Here is a 26,281-nt window from a genome sequence, read left to right as displayed (position 1 = left end):
CACTTCCACCTTGCCACAGACCCAAAGACAACTGGGCCTACTGACTGTGGACTGGAACTGCTAAAACTGTGAGCCAAAATAAACCTTTCCTGTTTTTAAGTAGATTATCTCAGTTGTTTTATTACAGTAATGGAAAACTAACACATGTACAGACTTTTGTTTTTGTCATTATTGCCTAAACAATACAGTGTACAGCTATACAACTATTTACACAGCATTTACATTGTGTTAAGTATTACAAGTAATCTAGAGATAATTAAAGTATACAGGGGGGCCTGGCATAGTGATGCATGCCTATAATCCCAGCAGCTCAGGATGCTAAGGAGGATCACAAATTCAAAGTCAGTCTCAGCAACTTAGTGGAGCCCTAAGCAACTCAGTAAGACTCTCTGAAACAAAAAAATTAAAAGGGTTGGGAATGTGATCAGTGGTTAAGCACCCCTAGGTTCAATCTCTGGTACCAAAAATAAATAAAGTATACAGGAGGGGCTAAGTGTGTTGCTCAATTAAAGCACATGCTCAGTATGCATGAGGCTTTGTTTTTAATTCCCAGAACCAATAATAATAATGATGATGATCATTGTTATTAATAAGATTAATAATATTATTGATTATTATTATTATTAAAAAGCAAAAAGTAAAGTATATGGATGTGCATTGGTTATATGCAAATGCTGCACCATTTTATATAAGGAACTGAAGCATCCTCAGATTTTGGTACCTGCAATGGGTGATCCTGGAACCAATCCCCCAAAGATTCTGAGGGATGACTATGTTGACATCATGAAAACTTTCTTGTATTGTTTTTGAAATTTACATACAATGTAAAGATCTGAATTATTTCACCAGATGATTTTGACTATAATATACCCTTGGATAACAATCACCTAAAACTAAATAGGACACAATACAAGCGTTCCTTGCTAGTCAGTACCATCTCGAATGATTTCTGTCACCATAGGGCACTATGAGTTTTTGCTTTTAACAATGACGTGAAGGTAGCCTGTTCCTGCAGTGAATGTTCCTGAGGTACAACACCCCCACCGGAAGATGACTCCTGCCTCGCCCACCTGTCCTCTTTCACACTAGCGGCCTCCCTGTAGTCCCCCCGTACTTGCCCTTCAACATGGAGCCATAGACACCTTTGAAATGATCGTTCTCCCCCAGTCTGAAAGCTTGAGCTCCATTTCTTTGCCACCAAAGCACCTCTAGTATCTACTGAGAAAGCACCAATTAAATATTTGTCAAATCCTTTCCCAAAGACAGTTTATAATTAAAAAGTAAAAAAGTGTCAATTATCTGACCCTTGTTGCTATGGAAATGACCAAATGCAAACTTCATTTCACAATGAACTGTCAGAAAGGAGGCTGGAGTCTTGTAAGGAGGCAACAAGGGGGGCTGAGAGGAAAAAGCCATTCCCAAGGTTCACTGTCAGACAGGGAAGGAAAGGAGCATGTCAGTTACCTGCCTCTACTGACGAAAGGAAAAGAGGAAGAACATTGTGAAGAGTTGACTTTGCTTGAAACTGTCACAGATAAGGCGTTCCCTACATGACCAGCTCACTAGCCTGTAAGCTCTAAATAAAAAAGGCGAGGCAAGACAGGTTACTGAACAAAGAGTGTCCACAGCGATTTCGGTTTAAGAATAAGGGGAGATAAATTATGAAAACCATCTGCTTCAAGGTCTAAAAAGTAGAAGGCCCTGGCAAAATAAAGACATCTTTGGGGAATACTAAAAATAAGCTGCATAGAAGGCAAATGGAGAAAGGGGGCGGGAATCACAAAATCAGCAGAATAGCTTTCCAAGGAACAAATCAGGTACCTGGAGAGCAGAAAAATGGTTCGATAAAGCTGAGCAAGCAACTTGATTCTGGGACAGCTACAAACCTTAATTGTTTCTGCACTGGTGTGAGCCAAGTTGGAAGTAGTGCAGGGGGAACTATTACCCCACTTGTTTTCCATGAGATCTGAATTCAGCTGCTACCTCGATGGTCCTCCAGGAACCTCCTGTATTCAGCTGTCAAAGCAGGAGCTGTACATAAAGAGTCACAGGGAGCAGAGGAGACCTGACCTCAAGGAATTCTAGAGGAAGAAATTCTCATCATTTGGGGAGGAACTCTGGTGAACCTGCTTTTGAGGAGTCTATAGGTAAGTGGGAAGTAATCATTATCCAGTTTTTTTCCTTATGCCAAACACATGCACATTAGTATATTCTCATTCAAAAGAAAAAATAAATTCCTTCATAATTTGATTTATTTAACCTGGTTCCCATTTTTTGCTTACCCAAAAGTCTAAACTATCAGGGGAATTTAACAATAAAACAGCAAATAATTTTGGAATATATATAAAATCTAAAGGAAACAGCAGGAGACAATTTTATATGCTTTGTCATTGAAGTTTTTTTAAAAAAGGTGTTCTCTACCAAAAAAAAAAATTATACAGATCAATAATTATTCATTCTGAAAAGATAGTATTAATTAATATTTTATATATCAAATATCTAATACAATTCTTTTATTTTATAAGCAGGAATTGTGGTCTCCCCATCATATAAAAAGTTAATGCAAAAATGGGTCCTTCAAAATAATACTTTTTCCCTCATATTCATTTCCAGTAAATACACATGTGTTTGCCTTATAAAAAAAAATAAATAATACAAAAATTATGGGTGACATAATAGTTTCCTATTGCTGCTGTAACAAATTATCACAAGGTTAGCTTATTAAAACAATAAAAATTTATTATCTTCAGTTCTGGAGGTCTGAAGTCTGAACTGAGTCCCACTGGACTAATACAAGGTGTCAGCAGAACATCTTTCCTTCCTGGAGGCTATAGGAGAGAGGACATTTCTTGCCTCTGCCAGCCTCCAGAGGCCACCTGCAACCTTTGGCTCATGCCCCCTTCCATCTTAAAATCAATAATGGCCTGTCAAGTCTTCCTCATGGTGCCATTGATCTGGTTCATATTCTCTTGCCTCCCATGTTCCCATTGCACTGAGCCCATGTGAACAATCCACGATGATTTCTGTACTTGAAGGTCAACTGATTAACGACTTTAATTCCATGTACCAAACTTAATTCTTGCTAGTTCTGTAACATAGAATACACAGGTTCTAGGATTAGGAAATGGACATATGTGGGCACCATTATTCTGTCTACCACAGAGAGGATGGGAACTGTCTCACAAAATGTTCAATTCAAACCCCTGTGATCTTGTGCATCTGATAAATGGTTGTGTGGGAACATTCGAGGTGAGTCTACACATTTGACTCTAGGAGGATTAGCAAATTGTTTTTTTTCAGACTGAGAAGAAGCTCAATCTAGGACATTCTATCCACCATCCAGACGCCTGAAGGATTCCATTCCTAGGCCAACTGGACTGGACAGGACGCCTCATGGGGAGGGCAAGGAGAGAGGCTATTTCACTAGGCATCTACATGCAGAAGGTACCAGAGCCTATGTGTGATGGGGGACACATTTTGTGCACCCATCCTACTGACTTGAGCTCCAGACTTACCCCACAGGCTTAAGTCACTTCTTCCTGGAGCACACAGGACAAAAAGCAAATGACTAAGTGACTACTTGTGATTACTTTGATAATGTCTTCAATCTCCCCCTCTCCTACTCCTCCACTTCCATTTTCCTGAATAGCAAGCTAGGATGAACAATTGGTCATCCTTAAGAAAAATGCATTGGTTGATCTAAAATAATTTTGAGGCTCAGGCTCTGTGGCTCAGTATTAATTTATTATATATATTACACATAAATGTATTTGAAATGTAAGCTTTGGCTGAAATTAGCCCACACTCTTATGAAATGAAAATAATAGCTACACGGTTACAATAGTGATTCAATCCCTCTACAGCCTGGTTATTAGGAAAACACCAGGAAACAGACTCCCAAGGAAGGAAGTCTCTTATTTCTTTTCTTTTCAAGGCAATTTAAGTAAATTATAGACATTTTCCTTTCAGAGCTAAGAACTATCAATAGAATTTTAAGTGTGTTTCATTTATACTAATGTCTTCAATTTAGAACTTCTTGGACCCTTCTTTCTTTATGATTCCAGCTTTCGGTTCAAATTAAAATAATTTTATGAGACTACTAAGTTGCAAATCAAGAGAAGGGTGTTTTGTGTGTGGCTTCTACATTTTGGTACAAAAGAAAATCATTTCAAAGCAATCATTTTCTGTACTTAATGAATCTCTAATTCTACTTTCCTTTTGGCTCTATCAACTGAATAGCTAAATAGAAGGAAAAAGGAGTTTGGATGTTCAATACAAAACAATTTTTATTCTTTGGAAAATAAAATCACTTTGCAAAGTCTGCCCTGACCTTAGAAGTGTTTCTTGCTCAATAAATCCTGCACACTATTCACTCACTTGTCAGTGATATTGCTTCTGTTAAGTGTGTGTGCGTGTGTTTCCCACGCATGTGTCTGGTGTTTTTCTCTCTCCTTCTAGACAGTGAGTTGTTTGAGGATGGATATGTTAGTCAGCTTTCTGTTACTATAACAAACACCTAAGATAATCAGTTTATAAAGACAAAAGTTTTATTTGGGCTCGTGGTTCTGGAGGTTTCAGCCCATGATTGATTGGCCCTGTTGCTTTTGGGCCTACAACATGGCAGCACATCATGGTGGCAAAATGTAGCAAACCACTCACCTCATGGTCAGAAAGGAAGAGGCCAGGGTACCATGCTGTCCTTCAAGGGCACATTCTCAATGACCTAAAACCTCCCACTAAGACCAACTTCCTAAAGATTCTACTGTCTTCCAATAGCACCAAGCTGGGGACCAAGTCTTTAGCACATGGACCTTTGGGGGGGTCTTTCAGATCCAAACTATAGCTGTAGGGCAAATGGACTGTGCTCCCTAAGGAATGTCTGCATTTGCAGTGAATTAACTTCTGAGAAACAATATGTGGGCAGCAACTTTAGTCCTCAAGTAGGACCAATGAGAGATGAAAAGGTAATGAGACTAAAAACAGTCATAAGAGTGAGAATGTAGGTACTGTAAGAAATACTCTTTCAGTCATTCATTCAATCCATCAGTGCCCACTGTGAATCACGTGCTGAGGATATGAAAAAAAGTTAAAAATCCCAGTGCAGTAACACACACCTATAATCAGAGACTTGGGAAGTTGAGGCAGGAGGATCACAAATTCCAGGCCAACCTAAGCAACTTAGTGAGAGTCTATCTTGAAATAAAAAATAAAAAGGGCTTGGATATAGCTTAGTGGTAAAGCACTCCTGAGTTCAATCCCCAGTGAAAGAAAGAAAGGAAAGAAGGGGAAGGGAGGGAAGGAAAGAAAAGAATCCAAGAGCAGCTCACACACTAAGTGAAATAATTCTAAGAAGGGAGGGACCAAAGACAAATACATCACCCCGAGTGTCCAAGGTAAGAATGAATTTCAAGAGGCATACACTGATGGAAATGGCGCTCCAAGAAGAGGGAACCTTATCAACAAAGACTTGAATGAGTGAGCTTGGGAGACAGAGTATGATTAGGTTTAAGAAAGGCAGAAACCTGGAATGCAATAGCATAATCAAGGCAATCAAGGCAAGAGGCTGACGGGAAACAGGGCTGGGGAGGTGCTGAATCACAAAAGTTGACTTGGAAACTCTAACTTATTTGAGTGAGCAAAGAAGGATCATTTAAATATTTCTGTGCAAAGAATTGGCAAGATCTGAGTGGTGCTTCAGAAAGAAGATTTTAGTTACAGTGTTTCAGAGAGAGTAGAAAGGAAGCAGGGAAATGTTTACCAAGACTATTGCAACTAAGCAAGAATCACTCAAGGTCTTCAAGACCCATTTGTGGATTAAAAACAAAACTAAAAACTAAGTAGATGTACTCTCTTACCTTTGCAGTGGACATTGAATGCAACTTATTGCAAATATTTTAAGAACAAAAACAAGACAAGGATTCCTACTATTACTGTTTTTATCTTAGATTGTCCTGGAGATCCTGTCCAATGTAGCAAAACAAGAAAAGAGAAAGTAAAAGTGTACATTCTAAAAAGAAGAAAACAAAACTGTCATTATTTGAAGATGATAAAATTATCTTCTTGAAATATCTGTAAAAATCTACTGATAATTTTTTAGAAGGCAGTTTAGCAATGTGCTTGAACACAAACAGATGGCCTTAGAAATTCACATGGCAGAAATAAACTTTTCTGTTTTTAAGGCACAGAAGAAACCACAGAGAACACATTTTTACAAGAAAGGCATTATAATCGCTTCTTTGAGGACATGTCCATGTACACCTAAACATTCAGAAGTAGCCAAAGAGGTGCCCTGGCAAATGCACCAAATGCTGAGGAATGGGACCGGGTTCTAAAGAACATCCTAAACAACCTTTCAGATGTAAATGACAAAGAAACCAATTCTGACTTCGCATCTAAGTTGAGATCAATACAATGACAAACAACAGAGAAGGGGTAAAATGCATTTACTCCTAGCCCAGACTGACAGCTACCTTCCCCTATAGGAGTTCCCAAACTTGTGCATCAGGTTGCTAATGGGAAACAAAGGAGTTAAAATGCTTGTAATACTTACTGCAGGATTGCTGTTTCATAGGAGGTCTTCAAGAAGCAACACTTTTCACATGTGATTGGCAATCACATAAAATTCTTTTATCAAATAATACCTCAACTAGTGCCCAAGAAAAACTCCAATTTACGAAATACCGTGAAACTGAGCATTCTCATCTCAATATGAACCAAAATTTGGGGGCAACATAGCAAACATCAAGGTTGCTGGAGCCGCACCGCCTGGGTATGAATCCCAAATTCACAACTTCTTGTGTGACTTTGGGCATGTTATTTAACTTCTTTGTGTTCCATTTTCTTCATCTTCAGAACAGGGAGGAGTGGAAAACAATGGCACTTAGCTCACAGGGTTAAACTGAAGATTAAAATAAATGGAAAAACATATGTAAAGCACTTAAATTAATGTTGTCACTACTCTGTTAGCATTACAATATTTTGCAAGCAAGCAGGAAAGACTAGAACTCATTGAACTCAGAAAATTACTCCTCCTGAAGACTAACAAAGGTCTGTGAGAAAAGCAACAGTACATGTATCGTCTGCAGTTCTGCTAATAGAGACACTGTTAACTGGTACTTACACTGAACACATTCATGCCTAAAGTTGTGTTTGGGACAGAGTGGGGGGAATAGGAAGAAAAAAAAAAAGAATCCTTAACTTTAAAAAGATCAGAGAATTTCCTCTAAATACAGTCCTTCTAAGTATCCAGGCTGAAAAACACTTTCTAACTTCCAAATTTTCCAGACTAAGTCACATCTTTTGAAAGGAAACAGCACCGAAGAAATTCTGCCAGCATTAAGCCACTGTAGAGATTATATTTTTTTTAACCACCTCTTCCCTCAAAATGATAAAAAGGACCAAGAGACATGAAATACAATTATATACTGAGGAGCAATCTTCCAAACTGGACAATGCAAAATCCTCCCAGAAACAGCCTAACCATCAGAAAAAAAAAAAAAAAAAAAAAAAAAAAAAAGTTAAATGTGATGCAGGTTATGCATTTCTTTGGTTTGTCAATTCCTTGAAATCTGGTGATCTATATATGAGAAACAGTAGCAAGAACAACTTCATCCCCCAATTCTGGTGGTTAAATGAGATGCATTAATCCTTTTGGATGCTAAATCAAGGGCCCATGACAAATGAAAATCATTTGGAATGGATGAGAACTGTATGCTACCAGTCATAGTATTATGAAAAGCAAATGTCAATGGTATCTACCTTCATGGGAATCTGCAAAGGGTTTTTGGAGGCCAAAAGAGATACACATCAGTGGAGGAAAAATGTCTCATGGGAGTATTTCTGAGTCAGCTATAAAGTAACAAATCACCAAATTGGATTTCAGTTCAAGACCACCCTGCCTAACCACCTTATACACATACCTCATTAAAGTAGCTCCATGCTTCCTCTGTCCTGCGAATGCAGTGTTCATACTGAGCACCGTCTATTCTCTGTAAAAATTCTTACTCCAGTCTTCCTTTCTCTTTATTCCCTTCTGTGTGAGTTTTTTGAGTTGTATACAGTGAGTAGGTCTTAATTAATCATTTTTAAAAAGGTATGATTTCACCAAAGTTATAAGTATAATTTTCACAAACCAATTCATTTCAAAAATAAATAGCACTCAACTGAGTTAAGGCACTGAAAAGAGCTCTTGTGTTTGAGTGCCTAAACCAATGCAATACAGAGCAGCATTTTGTGTTCAAGGAAATTCTGTAAGAAAGGAAATGTGTCACATCTTCTGCAGTAAGACAAGACAGCAAGGGCAGCCAGGAAGGGGCACACGACACTCCTTTCCTCTCTTTTTGCCCCTGGCTTGTATTTCCTCTTTGTATGGCCTTTTGTTCTGTCTACCTGATTCAGTGTCTCATGCACCCAGTTTTCCAGGAACAGCATGGAACGATGAGGCTAGGTGGGCTCTTTCAGAACTAAAGCGTACAAGTCCCTGGATACACACAACTGTCAAAGTGATAGGGGACAGACAGATGCAAGTGGTGGGAACATGAGGTTAAGGGAATAATTCTATAAAATGGCCAACTATGCTGACCCCCCATGCTTTCTTTTCCAAGAAGCAATTTACCTGTATTCCTACCTGACTTAATAGGACAGGCTATGTCACATTCCTCAGCAAACTACCTATTATCTGCAGGAGAAATGCAGGCCCAAAATAATGTCAATAAGAGGAACCCAAGTTACCCTGAAAGGGAAGACTTTTGTAACCCTTTTCACAGACCAAATCCTGGGAGTCAGGGAGATAAGGATAATTTCTCTTAACCACAAAATCTGTAAGAATTTATAGTTAAGAATCCACGGTCAGCACAGGCCAAAGTGACCTACAGTTGTCATGCAGTGGGAACTTGAAACTCTGATGTCATCTACTGTCAGTCAAAAGTCAAGAAGTGGAACTGGCTGGAATTCTCCGGAAGCTTCTCTGGGATCCCCAATAAAACTGGAATGCAGGAGAGGCATGCTGTCCCTCTCCTCTCTGAGAGGATCCACTCTCTCCCTTGAGAGCACCCCCTTTTCCCCTTTCCCATTCCTTCTAATGAACTCATTGCCTGTTACTCTGAGTGACATGTCAGAAAACATTCTGGCTTGATCACAAGAATAGGGGCTTGAAGGAGGAGGGTGGTAGTCTTCATGCTGCCTCAATTTCCTGGAAGGCCTTAGCCCCATAACAAAAGCGTGAAGCAATGCTTTCTGAGTGGTGTAACCGCTCCTCTCAGAAGAAAGACAAATTCCTACCAGAAACAGACCCAGGGTATCTAACAAGATGCATTCCCATGGGTGCAGCTGTTAGGATACAGGCCTTATAAAGATAATTCAGGGCAGTAGCAGAAATAACTATATCTGTGAACATGTGAGAAGAGCCCAAGTTAGTCTCAAGTGAAAATCATCATTTCCAATCAATTCCTTTGCCAGTTGGATGTTGGGATTGGAGGCTTCCCTGTACCCCAAGTCCTTTCTTCCTCTATGTAACCCAGAAGAGTCCTATCCCTCCAGTCTAACCTTGGGAGTACCCACTGGCAGCAATGTTCTAAATTAAATGTTTAGTAAATAGTTATACAATTCATTTCAAATCCATATGAATCAGAGAAAAAGCCAGGAAAAATAATTCCTATGGTAACTGAATCCTAGACCACTGTTCTACAAATCACCTTTTCAAATAACTCATCTCCTTTACTTCAAAAATGGGTTCACTGCCAAAGGGGACATTCATACATCCCTGGAGAATGTAGGAATTAGTACACCCTTTATGGAAAGCAATAGGATAATATTTAATAGGATCACATTAAAATGTTCACAGCACTGGGCCAGTAAATCTGCTTCTGGAGAATTTATCCTTTAGAAATAACTCAACAAAAGCAAATAGCTCTGTGCATGTAGATGCTCACTAATCTACATCACCTAGTAAGGGGGAGCTGGAGATACAAATGACCACCAGAAGGCCCAGTTAGCAAATTGTTCTCTGTCCACCCAACAGACATAAAAGGAGTCACTGTAAGGTAGAACTGTGAAAATATTACATAACATGCAAAACTGTCCCCGGAGTAAGTCAGGGAAAAAAGAATGAGGCAGAACAGTATTTGATACACATTATGAAAACCATTAAGTACCAACCAAGAGAGGAAGGATGCACAGGGAGGGGAAAAAAAAAAAAAAGATGGTGGAGGGCAGTGAGATTGGGTTCGTTTTGGTGCTTCTGTACTTTCATGTTATCATCGAGGGTTTTGCCATTTACAAAGGAGGAAAAATCAATTCTGCTCCAACGGACAACAGGGAGGTGAGAGGGAGTGGGGGAGGAGAGATTTTTCAGCACTGAATCAAACACCTTCTCCAAAGAGCGGCTACCTCTTCCACACACAGATGCCAGGACAAAGAAGAGGCACCTGTGAGCGACCAAGGCCGTTTCCCTGGTTTCCCACTACGCGGATTCGACTGGCCCCCTCCCACCACTGGGCCTCCTAATGGGCGCTTTTGTCCCGCAGGGCGGAGGGACCTCATTAAAAGACACTAGTACTAAAGGGAAATGCATTTCCAGCACAAGAGGCTTCGTCATTCCTAGCATTAGCGACAGAATGGTGACAGAAGGTAAGTGGCAGATTTGCAATCACTGCGGTGCTTCTTGCCTGGAAATTGAAAACAGCCCTCCCGGGAAGGCGACACCGAGGAGCTGCCTTGGCACCGGCAGGGGCGACACCCGCTGCCGGGAAGCCCTCCGCACGCCGGCTGCTTGGGACACCGTGGCACTTCTCAGAAATGACGCGTTCGTGTCACCTTTTGGTGTTCTCCATGTCACCCACTACAAACACAACGCAACCCCGCGGCCGCAAATGGCTGGCCCTTAATTAGAGGGCGCCGGGGCGCGCAGTTCCTCCCGGGAATGCTCGGCGGTACCTGCTGGGGTCCGGGAGGAGCGGCGAGGTGACGAGGAAAGGAAAGGGCCAGGCTCCAGCACACGTCCCTTTTCGCAGCTCTTCTCAACAATATTCAAAACGTAAATATGTAAAGCAGCTCTACAGAACTGCAAGGTAACTGAAGCAAATTCTACATTTGCAAAGCGAATTCCTACCCCACCTGCCAAAGGTCTCCCAGAAGAGAATCGGGTTGCTTTCTCTAAGGCAATAAGGCTTTGCTTCCACTTCACTTCAGAGGATTAATTATTATTATTATTATTATTATTATTATTATTATTATTATTATTTATTTTGCCTTCCTTCATATTGATGGCAGAGATCTTTCCAGCCTTAAGTACCTTAGCAAATCCACAGTGCTTAGAACTGAGTTTGTTACACAATAGGCCCCAATATACGGAAGTGGAATTAAATTAATAAATGCAAAATCAGAACATTGCATCTATATTTAAGAGCTGTGCTGTCCACAAGAAATATAATGCCACCACAAATGCAAGCTACACTTACAATTTTAAATTTTCTAGGAGTCACATTTCACAAAAAGGATGTGAAATTCATTTTATGAATGTTATTTAATTCAAAATATCCAAAATATTATCGTTTCAATATATAATAAATATTAAGAATATAAGATATTTGACATTCTTTTTGTTTGGTCTAAGTCTTCAAAATCTGGTGTATATTTTTTTTTAATATTTTTCATCGATTTTTTATAACTTTTTTTTTTAAATGTGGTGCTGAGGATGGAACCCAGTGCCTCACATGTGCTAGGCAAACACTCTATCAGTGTTTGCCCCCTGGTGTATGTTTCACATGTACCAAACATCCCAATTTGAACTACATGCATTGCAAGTACCCAATAGGCAAATGTGACTGGTGGCCACCAGACTGAACAGCTCAAGGAAGCTCCAAAAACTACAGTGCATAAAATACCTCTTTCAAAAAGGAAACCATTTTTGTAGTAATAATGAGCTCATTTAATTTCAAATTTTCCATTAATCTATGTTATCACTTTCAACTTGTTTTTAATAGAACTAAGGAAGGAAGTATCAAATAAGTGTCTGCTTTCCCATTGTAAACTCTTTCAGATAAATGTCTAGATCAGAAAATGCTACTTAAAAAGATCCTCAGCCAGGAGTGGTGACTCGATTCCAGCAGTTGGGAGGCTGCGGCAGGAGGATCACAAGTTCAAAGATCACCTCAGCAACTCAGAAAGGTCCCCGGAAATTTAGTGAGACCCTGTCTCAAAATAAAATTAAAAGGGCCAGGGATGTTGCTCAGTGGTTAAGCCCCTCTGGTTTCAAACTCCATTCCCCACCCCCCCAAAAAAAAAATAGATTCTCAAGCCTGTCTTTACCAGGAGCCACATTTACTAAGGAAAACTTAACAACGTGGTAAGTAAATGTTGCTACTCAGGGATACAGTGCTTTGGATGTTTTTTCCCTACTTGTTTGAACAGATAATTAGTAGGCTGTATTGTTTTGTTAAGTAGTTATTACCAAAGAGCTAAACATTTCCCTTGTAAAGTCTACTTTTCACATATATTACATAAACAAACTATTAGTACTTAGAAGAATTTCATAGCATCATGATGACACTGGAGCTGGGACCTAAGAATGCCAGAGCAACAGTCAGCTGACTCCTCTGCCCTTCCTGATGGGAAGGTAAGTTTGTTCTTCATAGGAATAGTGACCCACCAGGTATCCAAGCATCATCCAGGTAAAGGCCCTGCATCCACCATCTCAATACAGAGCCGGACCAAAGATCCAAATGAGGAGGCTCAGGTGCTCTTTCTACTTTCTGACCCTGGCTGTCCCACTGCCTGAGAGGGGAGTGGGGGGGGGGATACCACCATCCTGAACTTGAGATCAGCTCAGCTAAGCCTGAATCTACAGACCCAGCCTAATTAATCCATCGGCTGCATGCAGAGAGGAGTGGGGAAACAACCCCTGCAGGCCTGCTCATGAAACCAGACTCTGGGGAGGTCAGCTGATCACAGAGCCAGCCACAGGAAGTCCACCAGGAACCAAGACCAAGGGAGGTTTCAACAATGACCAATCAAAATAGCATTGTCTCTCTCTCTGGGCAGGAGGCACCTATGAAAAGGAAACTGAAGTCCCTTCCCCCACAATTATCCAAAGTTTCTAATGTCAGATAAAGCTGTTATTTACCCAGGTTCCCAAGTGGAAATCAATAATCTCTGAGGAGTGGGGTGCCAAACAGGTCGTTTTTGAGAAAAACTATGATACAATCTCCTCAGAGAATTGAAGCAGACTGTTCTGTGTTTCCATAGGAGGCAAAAGGAAAAGCTGGAAATGGAAAAGATCATTGTGAGAGAAATTGGCAAAGGCAGAGTCCCTGAGATTCAATCCAGAGCCATCTAACTAAGATCTTAATAATGCTTCTAAAACAATATTATTAATCTGCAGTTCTCAAGACCATACCCTGTAAAGTGTTAAAATATAAATTATTGGGATTTATTTGTACTTTTTCTCCAACCTCACCTCTTTGAAGGTTATTTTCCTTTTTTTTTTTTTTTTTAATGAGGAAAAGAATTAGAACAACTACAAGAACTACAAGGCTTTTTCTTTAAAGTATTCTATTGTACTGAATTCTGTTCTCACATACATGTTTTCCCCTCAGCTCTGAAGAAGTACTTTCCAATATTCAATTCATATCAAGATAAGCCTTCATTGCTGGGCACAATGGCACATGCCTATAATCCCAGCAACTTGGGAGGCTGACACAGGAGGATCAAGAGTTCAAAGCCAGCCTCAGCAAAAGCGAGGTGCTAAGCAACTCTGTAAGACCCTGTCTCTCAATAAAATACAAAAATAGGGCTGGGGATGTGGCTCAATGGTCAAGTGCTCCTGAGTTCAATCCCCGGTACCCATCTTCCCCCAAAAAGATAGGCCTTCATTGCCTGAAAAGGTAGAAAATCACCAAGACACAGCTAAAAGAATTGCTCCAAATTCTTTTAGATTGGTAGCTGGTACCAATCTAATCAAAGTGAGTCCTGAGGTTTGACAACAAATGAAATACATCTGCCTGTTTCCCTAAACATTTTTACAAGCTAACTAAGGTCAGAGGAAGCAGCAGCAAGGAAAAGCCATAAGACAGGAAGCTCTCAATAGCCTTCCCGGTGACCCTGCAACACTGACATGAGTTGATTTTAAAAGGATAACTGGGACACGATGCAGTTGGGGAGATGGGTCGGGCATCCTGATTAGCCCTGATTGCTCTGTGAGCGTTCCCACTGCCACAGCGACTACACCAGAGGAGTCCATCAAGAGAAAGCCGCCGCCTGCTGTTTCAAGGTTAATGTGCATGAGCATTTCCTTCTCCTCACAGGAAATCAATAGTACCTGGCATTCGGATTTGAACAAACCCACTGCAAGAAGAAATTTATGAGGCAATGAGTACTTGTCAGTAAGGAATTATTGTTAATATTTTAGTTATGATAATGTTTTGTGGTTATGTTAAAAATAGAGTTCTGACCTTTCAGAAATACATATTGAAGTGTTTTGGAACAAATGATGTGATATGTGAGATTTTGTCTCGAAGAACTCTAATGAGTTTGGGGGGAAAATTAAGCAAGTGCAGGAAATGTAAGACTGGCCATTTGCTGATCATAGCTAAGACTGTTGATAAGTACATGGGGGTTGCATTTTGTTATTCTTTCTAATTTGTTGTACTTTTTAAATTTTATATTGCTTCTAAAGAGTACCAGTAATCAAGGCAAGAGGAAAACAGCAGCTCTCTCTCGGGTCTTTCTGAGAGGGTTATTTTATCCCTCAGCTCCTCACTGCCCAGGTGGTTCAATGTCAGCACCCAGAAGAAAGGATGCATCCACACTTTTTTTTTTTTTTTTTTTAAGACTACAGCCTTGGCCTCTATCTCTGTCAGTCTCAAGACAGAGATTTAGCTTTTGATCATCTCCAAGAAACAACATCCTTTGGGATATTGAAACTGACAAGAGACAGCCTACAAAATCCAATGGTTTACATTCAAAGTCTGAAGGCATCGTGGTGTTCTGGATCTAGGGGTTAACAGTGCATGACGAAGCACACACTCTTGGTAAGAATTTAATTTAGCACGGCAGTGGATGTCTTATGAGACAAACTGGCAGTCATTCCACAGAGTGAGCAGAGAAGTGTGACTATAAAACAGAGGACAATTCCCCAATTCTCTAAGCTGCTCCCTCTCAAAACTGGGATGCCTTAAAATTGTCTATATCCTTTTACCCAGCAATTAATTCCAAGTCTAGGAATGTATTCTAAGAAAATAACTCAGAAATGTACAAAGAGGTGTGGTGCACTGATGTCAATCAAAGAAAGGGAAAAAAAATACAGAAAAACCAAATGCCCTCCATGGGAAACAGTTAACTAAAGTCTTGATTAGACATATAATGAAATTATAAGAAACCTTTTAAAATGTCTGAAATATAAACCTTTAGTAAAATGAACTTTAGAACAGATCTTATAAAACCATGTCTGTTTTAAACAAAGTGCGTGTGGTAAGAATAGAAAAGAGCTATTACTACAATACAATGTTAAGAGTGGCATTTTCTGGTTGGTGATATCAAGTAGTTTTTACTTTCTTCTTCTTGGTTTTCTGCCTAGTCTGAACTTTTTTTTTCCAATGAGCTTGCAATATATTAGAACACACCCACCCAAGAAACACTGATTTTTAAAGACAATAACAACAAAACCATGAAGACCCTTAAAGTAGAAAAAACAAGTTGCCAGAGCAGACAGAGGTCAAGGTGGAGATGCAAGCAAATAACCCCAGGCTCTGGCAGCCAGAGGGGCAGCCTCTCACTTTTTTCCAAGGACATCTAGCGCTGAGCAACTACTCCATTCCAGGCACTGCTCCAGGCCTTGGACATGGAATTAATGGGACACAACTTCTTGCCCTCAAAGGGCTTTCAGCCTAATTGAAGGAAAGGACACATTTATCCAAATAAGGGAAATGCATTATTGGGGGAGTACAGGGGAAGGGCTGACTACCCCCTGGCAGGAGTGAGAGAAAAGGACTGGTCAGGAAAAGCCTCCAAGGAGGCACTGAGGGAGGAGATGGATGGGGGGTGGATGCCTGCCACATAGGGGGATTTTGAGGACCGTCACCACAGGCACAGGAGCCTGGTATGAGTAGCTGGGGTTAGAGGACAGGCAATGAACATACTAATCTTTGGGGAGAACAGAGCACAGATAAGACATGGAGTGAGGCTAGGGAGGCCTAGAGTACCAAAGACCTAGAAGACCCCACAGAAGCATCTGGGGGATACCAGGAAAATGAGGGTCTGGATCATCCCAAGATGAGTCAGTCTGACAATATGCAGAGGAAATAGCCACGAGTAGGTCTTCTATTTTCCGAATGCCTCCTGTGGACCAGTCAATGTGCTCAGCATCCTGTGTAGTTGGCTGTTTAAACATCACAATACCCTAGAAAGAGACTGCTCTTATCCCAATTTTACAGATGCAGAAGCTGAAACTTAGTGTGGTTTAGGAATTTTCCCTAGTTCATAGAGCTAAGAAGCAGCTGGGCTAAGTGTTCATCCTGGGCTGACTCATCCCAGGTTTGGTGCTGGGGAGATGCTAGGATGGACTGTATTTTCTCCCTGGCTCTCTGTAATATTTGCAAATTCACAACTCAATTCCTCCTAAAAGGAAGTCGGTTGATATGCATCAAGGGTAGCGCTATCTCCGCCAAAAAAATAAAATAAAATAGGACTTATGACAAAGCCTAGGAGAAATAAGGTAAAGTTGGATCTGCTAAGGGGCTTTTTTTCTTTTTTTTAATTCAAGAAAAACCATTAGGGAGTAAGTTGTTTTGGTTTTGCTTTTTTAATAAGTAGACACAGGTGAGAAATTTGAGACACGAACCAAAGGAAAATCACAGGTGGGGAGGGATCCAATTTTAAATAGGGGAGAAGAGCTGAGAACATAAAACATTATCTTTAAGTTGCGGAGACATGGGAGATGTGCACAGGTGGAGGCAGAGGGAAATCTCCAGTAATCCCAAGTTACTTAAGAAAATGAAGAAATTAACATCTATGAAGACTTGATGCCAGGCAACGAAAATAAGAATTGTAAATCAAGACTCATTTACTAAGCAACTACACAACTACAGTAGAGCAGATAAAAACGTTAAAAAAAAAAGCTACTGCCCAAGAAGCTTATCACTGATGTGAGGAACGCACACAATCTTACACATGTTCATTGCAAATCAAAGAAAAAGCTAATGCAGTCTATAACCAAACGCAACTAAATGAGCTTTGCCTTCAATGCCACAAATAAAATAAAAATGTGGTTTATTCCAAGCTGGAAAACAGAGCAAATAAAAAGCCTAAGATATGTTCAGAATGTGTGAAGGATTTCCGGAAGACAGGCCAGAGTAGGGTTGTAATTTGGGGAGCAAAGCTAATCCTGGAAATGAGGATAATTTATAATTAATTATTATAACAGGAAACATGAGAGATAATTAACCTTGATTGAGCATTTTCTCTGTGTCAGACGTGGCTTGACCACTTCATTTATTTTGTCCTGATGAACCTGTGAGATAGATAATTACCTCCACTATAAATATGACAAAATCGAGACCCAGAAAAATGCACTTGAAAAAAGCCCCACAGCAAGCTAATGGACCCATACTCAGTTTTTGTCTGACTTTTTCACCCGCCTCTATCTTCCTCTTCATTTACGTAGCTCTGACTGTGTGCTCGTTGTGATTACCACATGGTGGCCAGTGATGTGTGCCTGATTATAGCAACTCTGTTCACTCATTCCAGGATTTGAGGGTATACCTACAGGAAACCACGAATCCATTTTCAGGTTATAGGAACATCTCTGGATTTAGGGCACAGAGGAATGAAAGACTGATATATCTTGACACTACTAAATTAGAATGTATGACAAAGTGACTGACTAAACTATTTAAAACTTTGGCTTAAGATGTTACCGCTTTTAGATGGGAATGCAAAATGGTACCACCACTTTGGAAAACAGATTGGCAATATCTTATAGAATTAAACATATAGTTACCATATGATCCAGCAATCCCACTTCTGGGCATTTACCCAAGAGGAACAAAATTTTATACTCACCAAATCTATACACAAAGATTTATAGCAGCTTTATTCATAATCACCCCACAATGGAAATAACTCAAATGTCCCTCCACAGGGGAATAGGCAAATAAACCATGGTATAAGCTGAACGATGGAAAACTACTATGTAAAAATAAATAAACAAATAAATAACACACAAATAAATCTTGAATCATTAAACAAAAGAACCTAGACTCAAAAAAAAAATTTAATATGTGATTCCATTTTTTGACAATCTGGAAAAGGCAAAATTATACAGAGGAATAACAGATATGTGGTTGGGAGAGCATGAAGCCTTCTTTTTTGGCAGTGGGGGTGCATGCAGTCAGTGGAACTGTTTTGTATCCCAATTATGATGGTGTGTAAAGAGCAAAATAATGACCACAAAAGACATCCATGCCCTCTAGTCCCCAGAATTTGTGTGTATGTTAATGGTTCATGTTAAAAGGGACTTTGCACATGGAATTACAGCCAATTCAGATTGCTAATGCTGACCTTAAGACTATCTCAGATTATTGTGGGGAGGGGCTCAGTATAATCATATGGAACATCAAAAATGGAAGAGGGAGGCAGAAGAGAGAGTGGCCGGAGAAGTTCAGAGAATGAAGACTCAACCCACAGTTGCTGGCTTTAAAGATGGAGGAAGGGGGTCAGGAAGCTAGGACCTGAGGGTGGCTTCTGGCTGCTAAGAACAGTCTTTAGCTAATATTCAGCAAGGAAAAGGGACCTCAGACCTACAACTACAAGGAAGTGAATTCCGCCACCAACCTGAATAAGCAAATAACTAGATTCTTTCTAAACCCTCAGAAAGAACACAGCCCACCAACACTTGAATTTTGGCCTTCTGAGAGGCAAAATAGAGAAGCCAGCTGCCCTACTGAGTTTCTGACCTATAGAGACTATGAGATAATAAATTTTATTATTTTAAGCCCCTAAATGTGTGGTAATTTGTTAGAGCAACAATAAAGCACTACTACAGGAGAGTTGCCAAACCCTGTGCATAGAGCTGTACTTAAAAAAAAATGATATAACTATACACATTTTAAAATTTAATGTTCTTGTTTTGAAAGACCAGTAATTACTGTGGGTGAAAAGAAAAGTTCTAGGATGTAGCCATATTTCTTTACTTTTTCAGTCCTTAATCTCCAAAAGGCTAATCAGGCCTGATTTGGTCTCTGTCCCAGCCCCTCCCTTCCCTGTCCATCCTCTGCTGAGAACAAATCTAAGTTTCCTGTGACCAAGGTCACTGTCCTCACCACTGTCCAGCACAGTGGCTAACATTTTGTTGTAGCTCTCAAACAGGTCAGATCTTACATTGTCTCAGGAGAAAGTGCTGGACGTTTGCAAGACTTGCATTCTCAGGATTGTAAACAAGAGAAAAACCCAACAAGAAAAAGCTGAAATGAGAAAGACTGCTTCAAAGAACTACTGGGAACTCATCAAGTCTGAGATCTTCCATCAACAAAGTCACTTCAAAACCACTAGGCAGAGCCCAAAGTAATGGATGACTCGCCAGGACTTAGCAGCTAATAGAGGACTACTCAGAGGAATGCTATAAACCTAATACTTCTCTCTGAAGAATTAATGTGTTACAGAAAGCAGCTCCTTTCCTAATCACTAGCCCACCCTACCCTCCACTTCTAGCTCACAGTCAGTGCCATTAACTCTCCTAATTTATAACAAAGCTGAATGCAGTTCTTTCCCAATTTTCTTATAGCATTTTTAATATAATGTTATTTTATCAGACCTACTCAGAAGAACAGCATTTCTCTTTAAAACTGTTTTTAACTACTCCTCACAACCTACAATCAAAAGTCCATAAACCTACAATCAAAAGTTCTTAAGTATGTAGAAGTGAAGATTTCCAGAATCAACAGAGATCAATAAATATTTAAGTGCCTTCTATGGACAAGGCCCCAAGAAATACAAAGAAGCACAACATGAATGATCCTTATCTCTACACTTGGTTTACGATGGCACTAGACATATGATCAAAACTAGTAATAACCTAAAGGAAAAAACTATGAGAGCATGTACAAAACAAATGCTTCAGGAGTTAAAAGTGGGTGAGATTGTAGCTGGGAAGGTAAGGGAATAAAAGCTTTTGCATAGGAATGGTGGAGGTGATTCCTCCAAGACAAGCCATTTTCTTAAAAGAGAAATCTAGAAACTTCACCTACAAAATTTCTCCCTTGGCATACATCTCCATAAGAATTAAACAGGACTTTAAAGAAAAAAAAAGTGAACTCAGTTTCAAAAATAAAAAATTTCTGTGATTCTGAATTCGGACTAAATAGCTAACTCCACCAAAATTCATTATTAACTGATTTCTACTGAGAGTGAAAATGGTTATATATCTTGATTTCTGAGTTCTTTGGTCCCTACCCAGTGTGACCCCTAGCAGGTCACAGCCTCCTGAGGCAGGTTCTAACTGAACCAACTTAAGAGTCTATCTACCTGGAGTATAAAGCAGAATACAAGTTTCCAGAACTGTCTTTAGATCCATGTTACTAATTAGAAACAGGAAAGTTTCTAGCACAAACCAATCCAAGTCTCAACACACTTTAGCATTTGGCAATCTTCTGTACTCTAACCCACCCAAAAAAAAAAAAAAAGTGTAAAAGAACATTTATAGCAGCACCATCCAGACTAGCTCCAAAGTGGAAACTATACAATTATCTATCAATAATTAATGGATAAATAAGTAGATATATTTGTATTATGGAATACTACAGAATGAAGATGAATTTGATAAATATAATGCTGGTCACAAGAAACATAAAAGAGAACATCCTATATGGTTTTATGTATACAAAGTTTAAAAAGAAGCAAAACTAACATAAGTCAGAATAGTAGATACTTTAGGGCAAGGGAAATTAGGGACTAGAAGGGATAATAGACATTAGGGTCCTGAAATATCTGTCTCTTGGTCTGTAAAGTGGTTATAGGGAGCATTTATTTGTAAAAAGTAAACAAGCTGTACACTCAGGGATAACATTTTTCTATATAAATGCTTTATTTCTGGGACTGGGATGTAGCTTAATGGTAGAACACTTGCCTAAGCACAAAGGCCTGGGTTCCATACCCACCACCACCACCGCCACTCAAAAAGTGAAGGCTATATTTCAACAAGTTTTCCTTTAAAAAAAGAAAACTGTCCACTTTATTAAAGTATTATACTAGGATGAACAATACTCACTTTCCAATTGAAGAGCAACCTGTGTGTATTTGCATCAGCAATTTTTGTTTATATTTCTTATGTGTGAGTTTGTTTTTATTTATTTTGTCAGTAGCATGTATATTTAGATGGGAAACAAATATATACTCAATGTCACAATATTAAAGAAAGATAACACTAAAATTAACCATCTCTGCACACAGATCAAAGATGATGCATTACTCTACTTTGTGGTCCTGGTAGAAGAGGAATGGGGGAGTAAGGGGGAAGGGTAAAGAGGGAGGGGAAGAAGCAGCAGTGAGGTGGTGAGAACTTCAGGTTCTTTAAAACCTCTGATGGGGAGGAGACAGGGTCACCAGAGCATGCATATTTTGTTTTAAATTTTGTTGTTGTTGTTGTTGTTGTTACAAGTCAAGGGACAGGAACTAGATGTCCCCAGCAACTCCCACTCTATGTGAAATAGCAGATCAGACTGGGCAGATCCTGGTTGAAAGCTCTAACTATATCACCAACCCATATATGCCATTAACTGTAGAATTTCCTCTGTCAATAACTGTAGCAAATATATCTTTTTTACAAGTTAACAGCAAAGAGAAAGCCCCTTTTTCCTGCCCTCAGAGGTCAGGTCTCCGAATGAATGCCCATCCACAAAACATTTGGAGGTCAGGATTTCCAGATGACTTGAAAATGAGGAGGGAAGCAGTGGTCAAGGGGGAACTCCGGTCTCAGGCTAGGTATAGGTTAAAACCTGGAGGCCAAAGGCTTGCCTGGGTTCCCCTGTCGCAGAGCGCACTCGTCTTCTGGTACAACCCAGCACCTGCTAGTCCGGGGGCCTTTAGCAGGACTGCCAGCAGACAACCTTGTCAAAGATTCTGGGTACAGCCTGGACCGGTAAAAGTAGGCCTCTGGGGATTAAGAAAGGCCAAGAGCTCTTCTGAAGATACCCTCAGAAAATTGTCACCTGTCAATCACTTGACCTAAATACACCAGTCACTTGGGGGGGAAAGGAGGGGGAGGGGGTTAGTTGGAGCATGCTCAGTGATCGGGATGACATCACTTAATCAATGCTAGGGACGGGAAGGCTGCATCAGCAGCCTGGAGCGGGCTGCCAGGAACGTGTCAGCGGGGACCCAGAGGCTCGCATTAACTCGGTCCCTCCCCACGCGGCTTGCATACAAAGGGGGCACCGCCAGCCACACACTCTAGGGATAGACAAACAGGAAGGGGAGAGGAGGCGGGGAAGGTTTATTTCGTTTGACATATTCCTTTAAGAACTAAAAATCAGTGGTATTCCAGTGGTATTCCACCACCACCAGCAGCCCGGGCTGCAAAGAGGGAGCGGAGTTGGGGGAGGGGAAATAAGGGAGAAAAGGTGAGCAAGAGGGAGGGGACCCTAGCAACACACAGTAACTTCTTCTTTTGGCACAGAGGGGCTTTTTGGCTGCGCTCTGGGCTCCCTTGCCGCACAAATGTGGGCACAGACTCCTCTCCACACAGCGCGACGAACATCAGAGGGTGTGTGGACACCAGGTGTGTGTGCGGGGGAGGGGGGGGGGATCGTCCCTGCAGGGAAGACACACATTCAGGGCAGCCTGGAGTGACAGGAAGCAGGAGGCACTCCAGGCCTCCCGAGGACATCAAGACCACCAGTGTCCCTCTCCACCCTCCACCTTCAGCAAGCCGAGCAAGGTGAAACATTGCGGGGAGCTGCGACTACAAGACTGCCGGAGCTCCAAGTCAACCAAGGCTAGGATTTTTTCTTTTTCTTTCTTTCTTTCTTTCTTTTTTTTTTTTTTTCTTTTTGCTAAGGTCGTGCAAAGAAACAAAATGTTCGCTAAACGAACTGATGCCTGGAAGCATTTGTGGGTTGCAGAGCTTATACTTTTAAGGAGGGCCTGGACACCGAGCTAGAGGGCAATCCGAACACATTACCCACGCCGTGGCAAGTGTGGGGAACAATAGGCCCACCCGGGCCCCCACCCCGCGAACAATGGCGGATCCGAGCCCTTCCTCGCCCCCCACCCCCACCCCCGCCACTCAGGGCCCGCCCCGCTGTCCCCAGTCGCCCCTCCACCCGCCAAAGAAGGAACCATAGGGTGGGGCAAGAGGAGTCTCCCGTCGTGTCCACCCGGAGGGCAGCCCCGCGGGATGTCCGAAGGGGCGGCCCGAATATCTCCTCTCTGTTAGGGCGTCTGGGCTCCGGACTACAGCGCGAAGAAGGGGAGGCCAGACGCCCCGGCCACTTACCCCGATGACCACGGTCTCATCGCCTTTGAATTTGGGGATGAATTTGTCCCCGCGGAGGATCTCCGCCTCGTTGAGGGGCCGGAACCGGCACATCACTTTGATGCTGCATTCGGCTGGATCCGCCATCTCGGCCGGCGGCAGGGAGGGGGCGCGGGGATGGGTGGGGGGCCGGGGCTGGGCACCACAAGCGAGGAGGCCACGAACCGCACCGCCCGCAGCTAGGCCGCCTCCTGCAGCCTCCCACGACGCTTCCTCAGCAGGTCATCGCGAACTCGGCCAGCTGGGTAGCTCGGAGACCGGGAAGGTGGGCGACCTATCAGCTTCTCGCCCCGCTGGCTGCAGACCTCCTGCCCTGGCCCTGCCCTGCCGCTGCCCCGCGCACCCGGCCCACCTGCCCGCGACCACGCGGAGGGCGGACAAGGCGATGCGCAGGGAGCGAGCCTCGCCCGGCTCAGACCTCCCGGGCTCCTGCGCGCTCAGCCATCCTGCATCAGCACCAGCGCGCTCCGCCGCCTCCCGGCCCGCCCCTCGGCCCCGCCCTCCCCCTCAGCCCGCCCCAGGAGGGTGACATCAGTGCGGAATCCGCCCGCCCAGCGCCGGGTCCTGAGCGCAGCGCATTCCGGGACTTGTAGTCGCTCACCAGTAGGTCGAAGAGCAAGGATGCTTGGAGCTACTTTGTGGGGACAAGGCGGTGCCTGGAGTGCGACTTCAGAGAACTGCAGGTCTGCTCTGGCTGCCCAAGCCAAGAATAGAATGGAAGTAATATCCAATATTCCAAGTTAAAACCTCCATAAATAACCAGGGCTTTACCATCTCTTCGCAAAGATGATCCCCAAAGAGAATCACTACTTAAGACAGTGTACAGTCGAACAGTTACTGAGTATTTTCTGTGTTGAAGAGTTTTGTAAGAGGTATGAGGAAGGGGAATGAGATTTGCACGGGCATTTGAAAACCAGTTGTACCCGAAAATGCCTGTTATGTAGAGAGTAGTTCATAATATATTTTGGCTCAGGGTCTCCTTTAATAGCTGATGAAAGGTACAGACCTTTTCCATAGTAAACAAAAACAAATTAAAAAACCTATGCACACCCCACAGATTTAGCAGACTATTTCAAACAGTTCAAGTGCAATTGAAGCCTGTCAATGAGTCCCAAGTTTTAAAAATCTCTCTATTAATTACAGATCAGCTTAGAGAACCTCTGCCTAATAGTTATTTAGAACAGTATGAGCAGAATGGATATAGGATTGTATCTAAATGTCTATTCAGGCTATGCCCACACCCCTATGATCAAATGTTTTCCTACTTTATTTAGCTTTATCTCTTGCCACTTCTTGTCTTGATGTTTATACTGTGGCAAATATCAAGCTACTTGTATCTTCCTACATTCACCTCTTGCTCTGCTTGCTTCTGATATTCTGTTTAGATCATTTGCTCTCCTGGAGTCACCCATTCAGTCCCAATTAGTAAGTATATTAGGGTTTTTGTGGTGGAAAGTGATGGAAACCCAACTGGAGCCACTGAGGCAAAAGGAGAAGCTTGTCAGAAGAATACAAATTGATCTAGCTTATTCAAAAAGTGATTAAACTGCAACACCAGAAGGCAAGATACTACCAGGTAGCCTCTTCTCTCCGTGAATTGGCCTTACTCTTTCTCACTCAGGACCAGTCCTCTACATATCAGAAAACCCAGTTGCCAAAAGCTTCTCCCCCACTCTCCATACTGGGGATGGAACCCAGGAGCATTCTACCTCTGAGTTCTATTCACAGTCCTTTTTATTTTATTTCAAGACAGGGCCTTTCTAAATTTCCTCATGTAAAGAGCAGACTCAGACTATGCTCTACTCTGAGTTACTCCTTGATACATAGAACAGCAGTTTTCAGGTTGTGCCTAAACCTTTATTCCTCCATTTTGTAAAGCAGTAGTTTGTCATAAGTTACTCCATTTTGAACTTAAGTGCTGAGGTAGAAGGCCTCTACACTTTGTTTGTATAAGTAAACAACCACCATTTTCCTGGGACATCCATAAAGCATAATCTGATACTTATGCTAATAAGAATGACCACCTGTAACCTTACCAAGTTAATCAGCAGCATGTGTATGCACAGTGTAACAAACTCATATCAGAAAAACCAGGCCCATGAATTTATCAAACATACCAGACCACCAAATGATACAAACCCATAATTCAAGACTCACAAAAGGAGTAGCACCCTGAGACTGGACATGGTAGCACCCTGACCCTGTCACATGGTCATGGTCACTCCTTACCAGCCTTGCCCAGGAAAATTGTCATAGTGGAAAACTTTCAGATCTCTGTCCTCAGGTTTTAGCAGATTTCAATTTCTCCTGCCCTTGACGACCACATAGCAGAAACTGACCCTGTGAAACTGCCTTCTAGACCTTGGCCTAGAAGAAGTTCTTGCACTTTGACAGCTCAGCACCTGGAAGAAGTTCTTTGGCTGGTTCTTAATATCATCTGACCACCTACAGTGACTCTTTACATTCATATCAGCTCTCTGCCTTTGCTCTCAGTTCAGCCTTCTGAACCCTGTGACTGTCTTAACCGGTTTCTAACCTTTCTGTGTGCATGTGCGTGTGCGGTGTGTGTGTGTGTGTGTGTGTGTTTGTGTTTGTGTACTGTCGTGTGTGATTGAGGGTAAAAGATAGGAAATTAAGATAGGAACAAAAGAAACTGTGATTGCCCTGCTTCTGACTGCCAGGCAACCCACAAGTATTCAGTGAACTGCTCCTGATGAAAGTGGTGTAGTCCATGAATTTACTGTTATTCAATAAATTCTG

General features: G+C 41.7%; 1 protein-coding gene across 1 annotated transcript in view; it reads right to left on the bottom strand.

The window, feature by feature from the left end:
- Kif5c (kinesin family member 5C) overlaps positions 1 to 24,002 on the bottom strand; it is a 152,801-nt gene extending 128,799 nt beyond the window's left edge. Inside the window, exon 1 of the mRNA XM_047544429.1 lies at positions 23,483 to 24,002. Within this exon, the coding sequence (XP_047400385.1) occupies positions 23,483 to 23,608 (126 nt within the window). The 5' untranslated portion in view covers positions 23,609 to 24,002. The remainder of the gene's footprint in view (positions 1 to 23,482) is intronic.
- Positions 24,003 to 26,281: the final 2,279 nt, after the last annotated feature.

Source organism: Sciurus carolinensis, chromosome 3, assembly GCF_902686445.1.
Source record: "Sciurus carolinensis chromosome 3, mSciCar1.2, whole genome shotgun sequence".
Lineage (NCBI taxonomy): Eukaryota > Metazoa > Chordata > Mammalia > Rodentia > Sciuridae > Sciurus > Sciurus carolinensis.
Note: the sequence above shows the minus strand (reverse complement) of the source record. Positions and strands in the feature narration are given on the sequence as shown.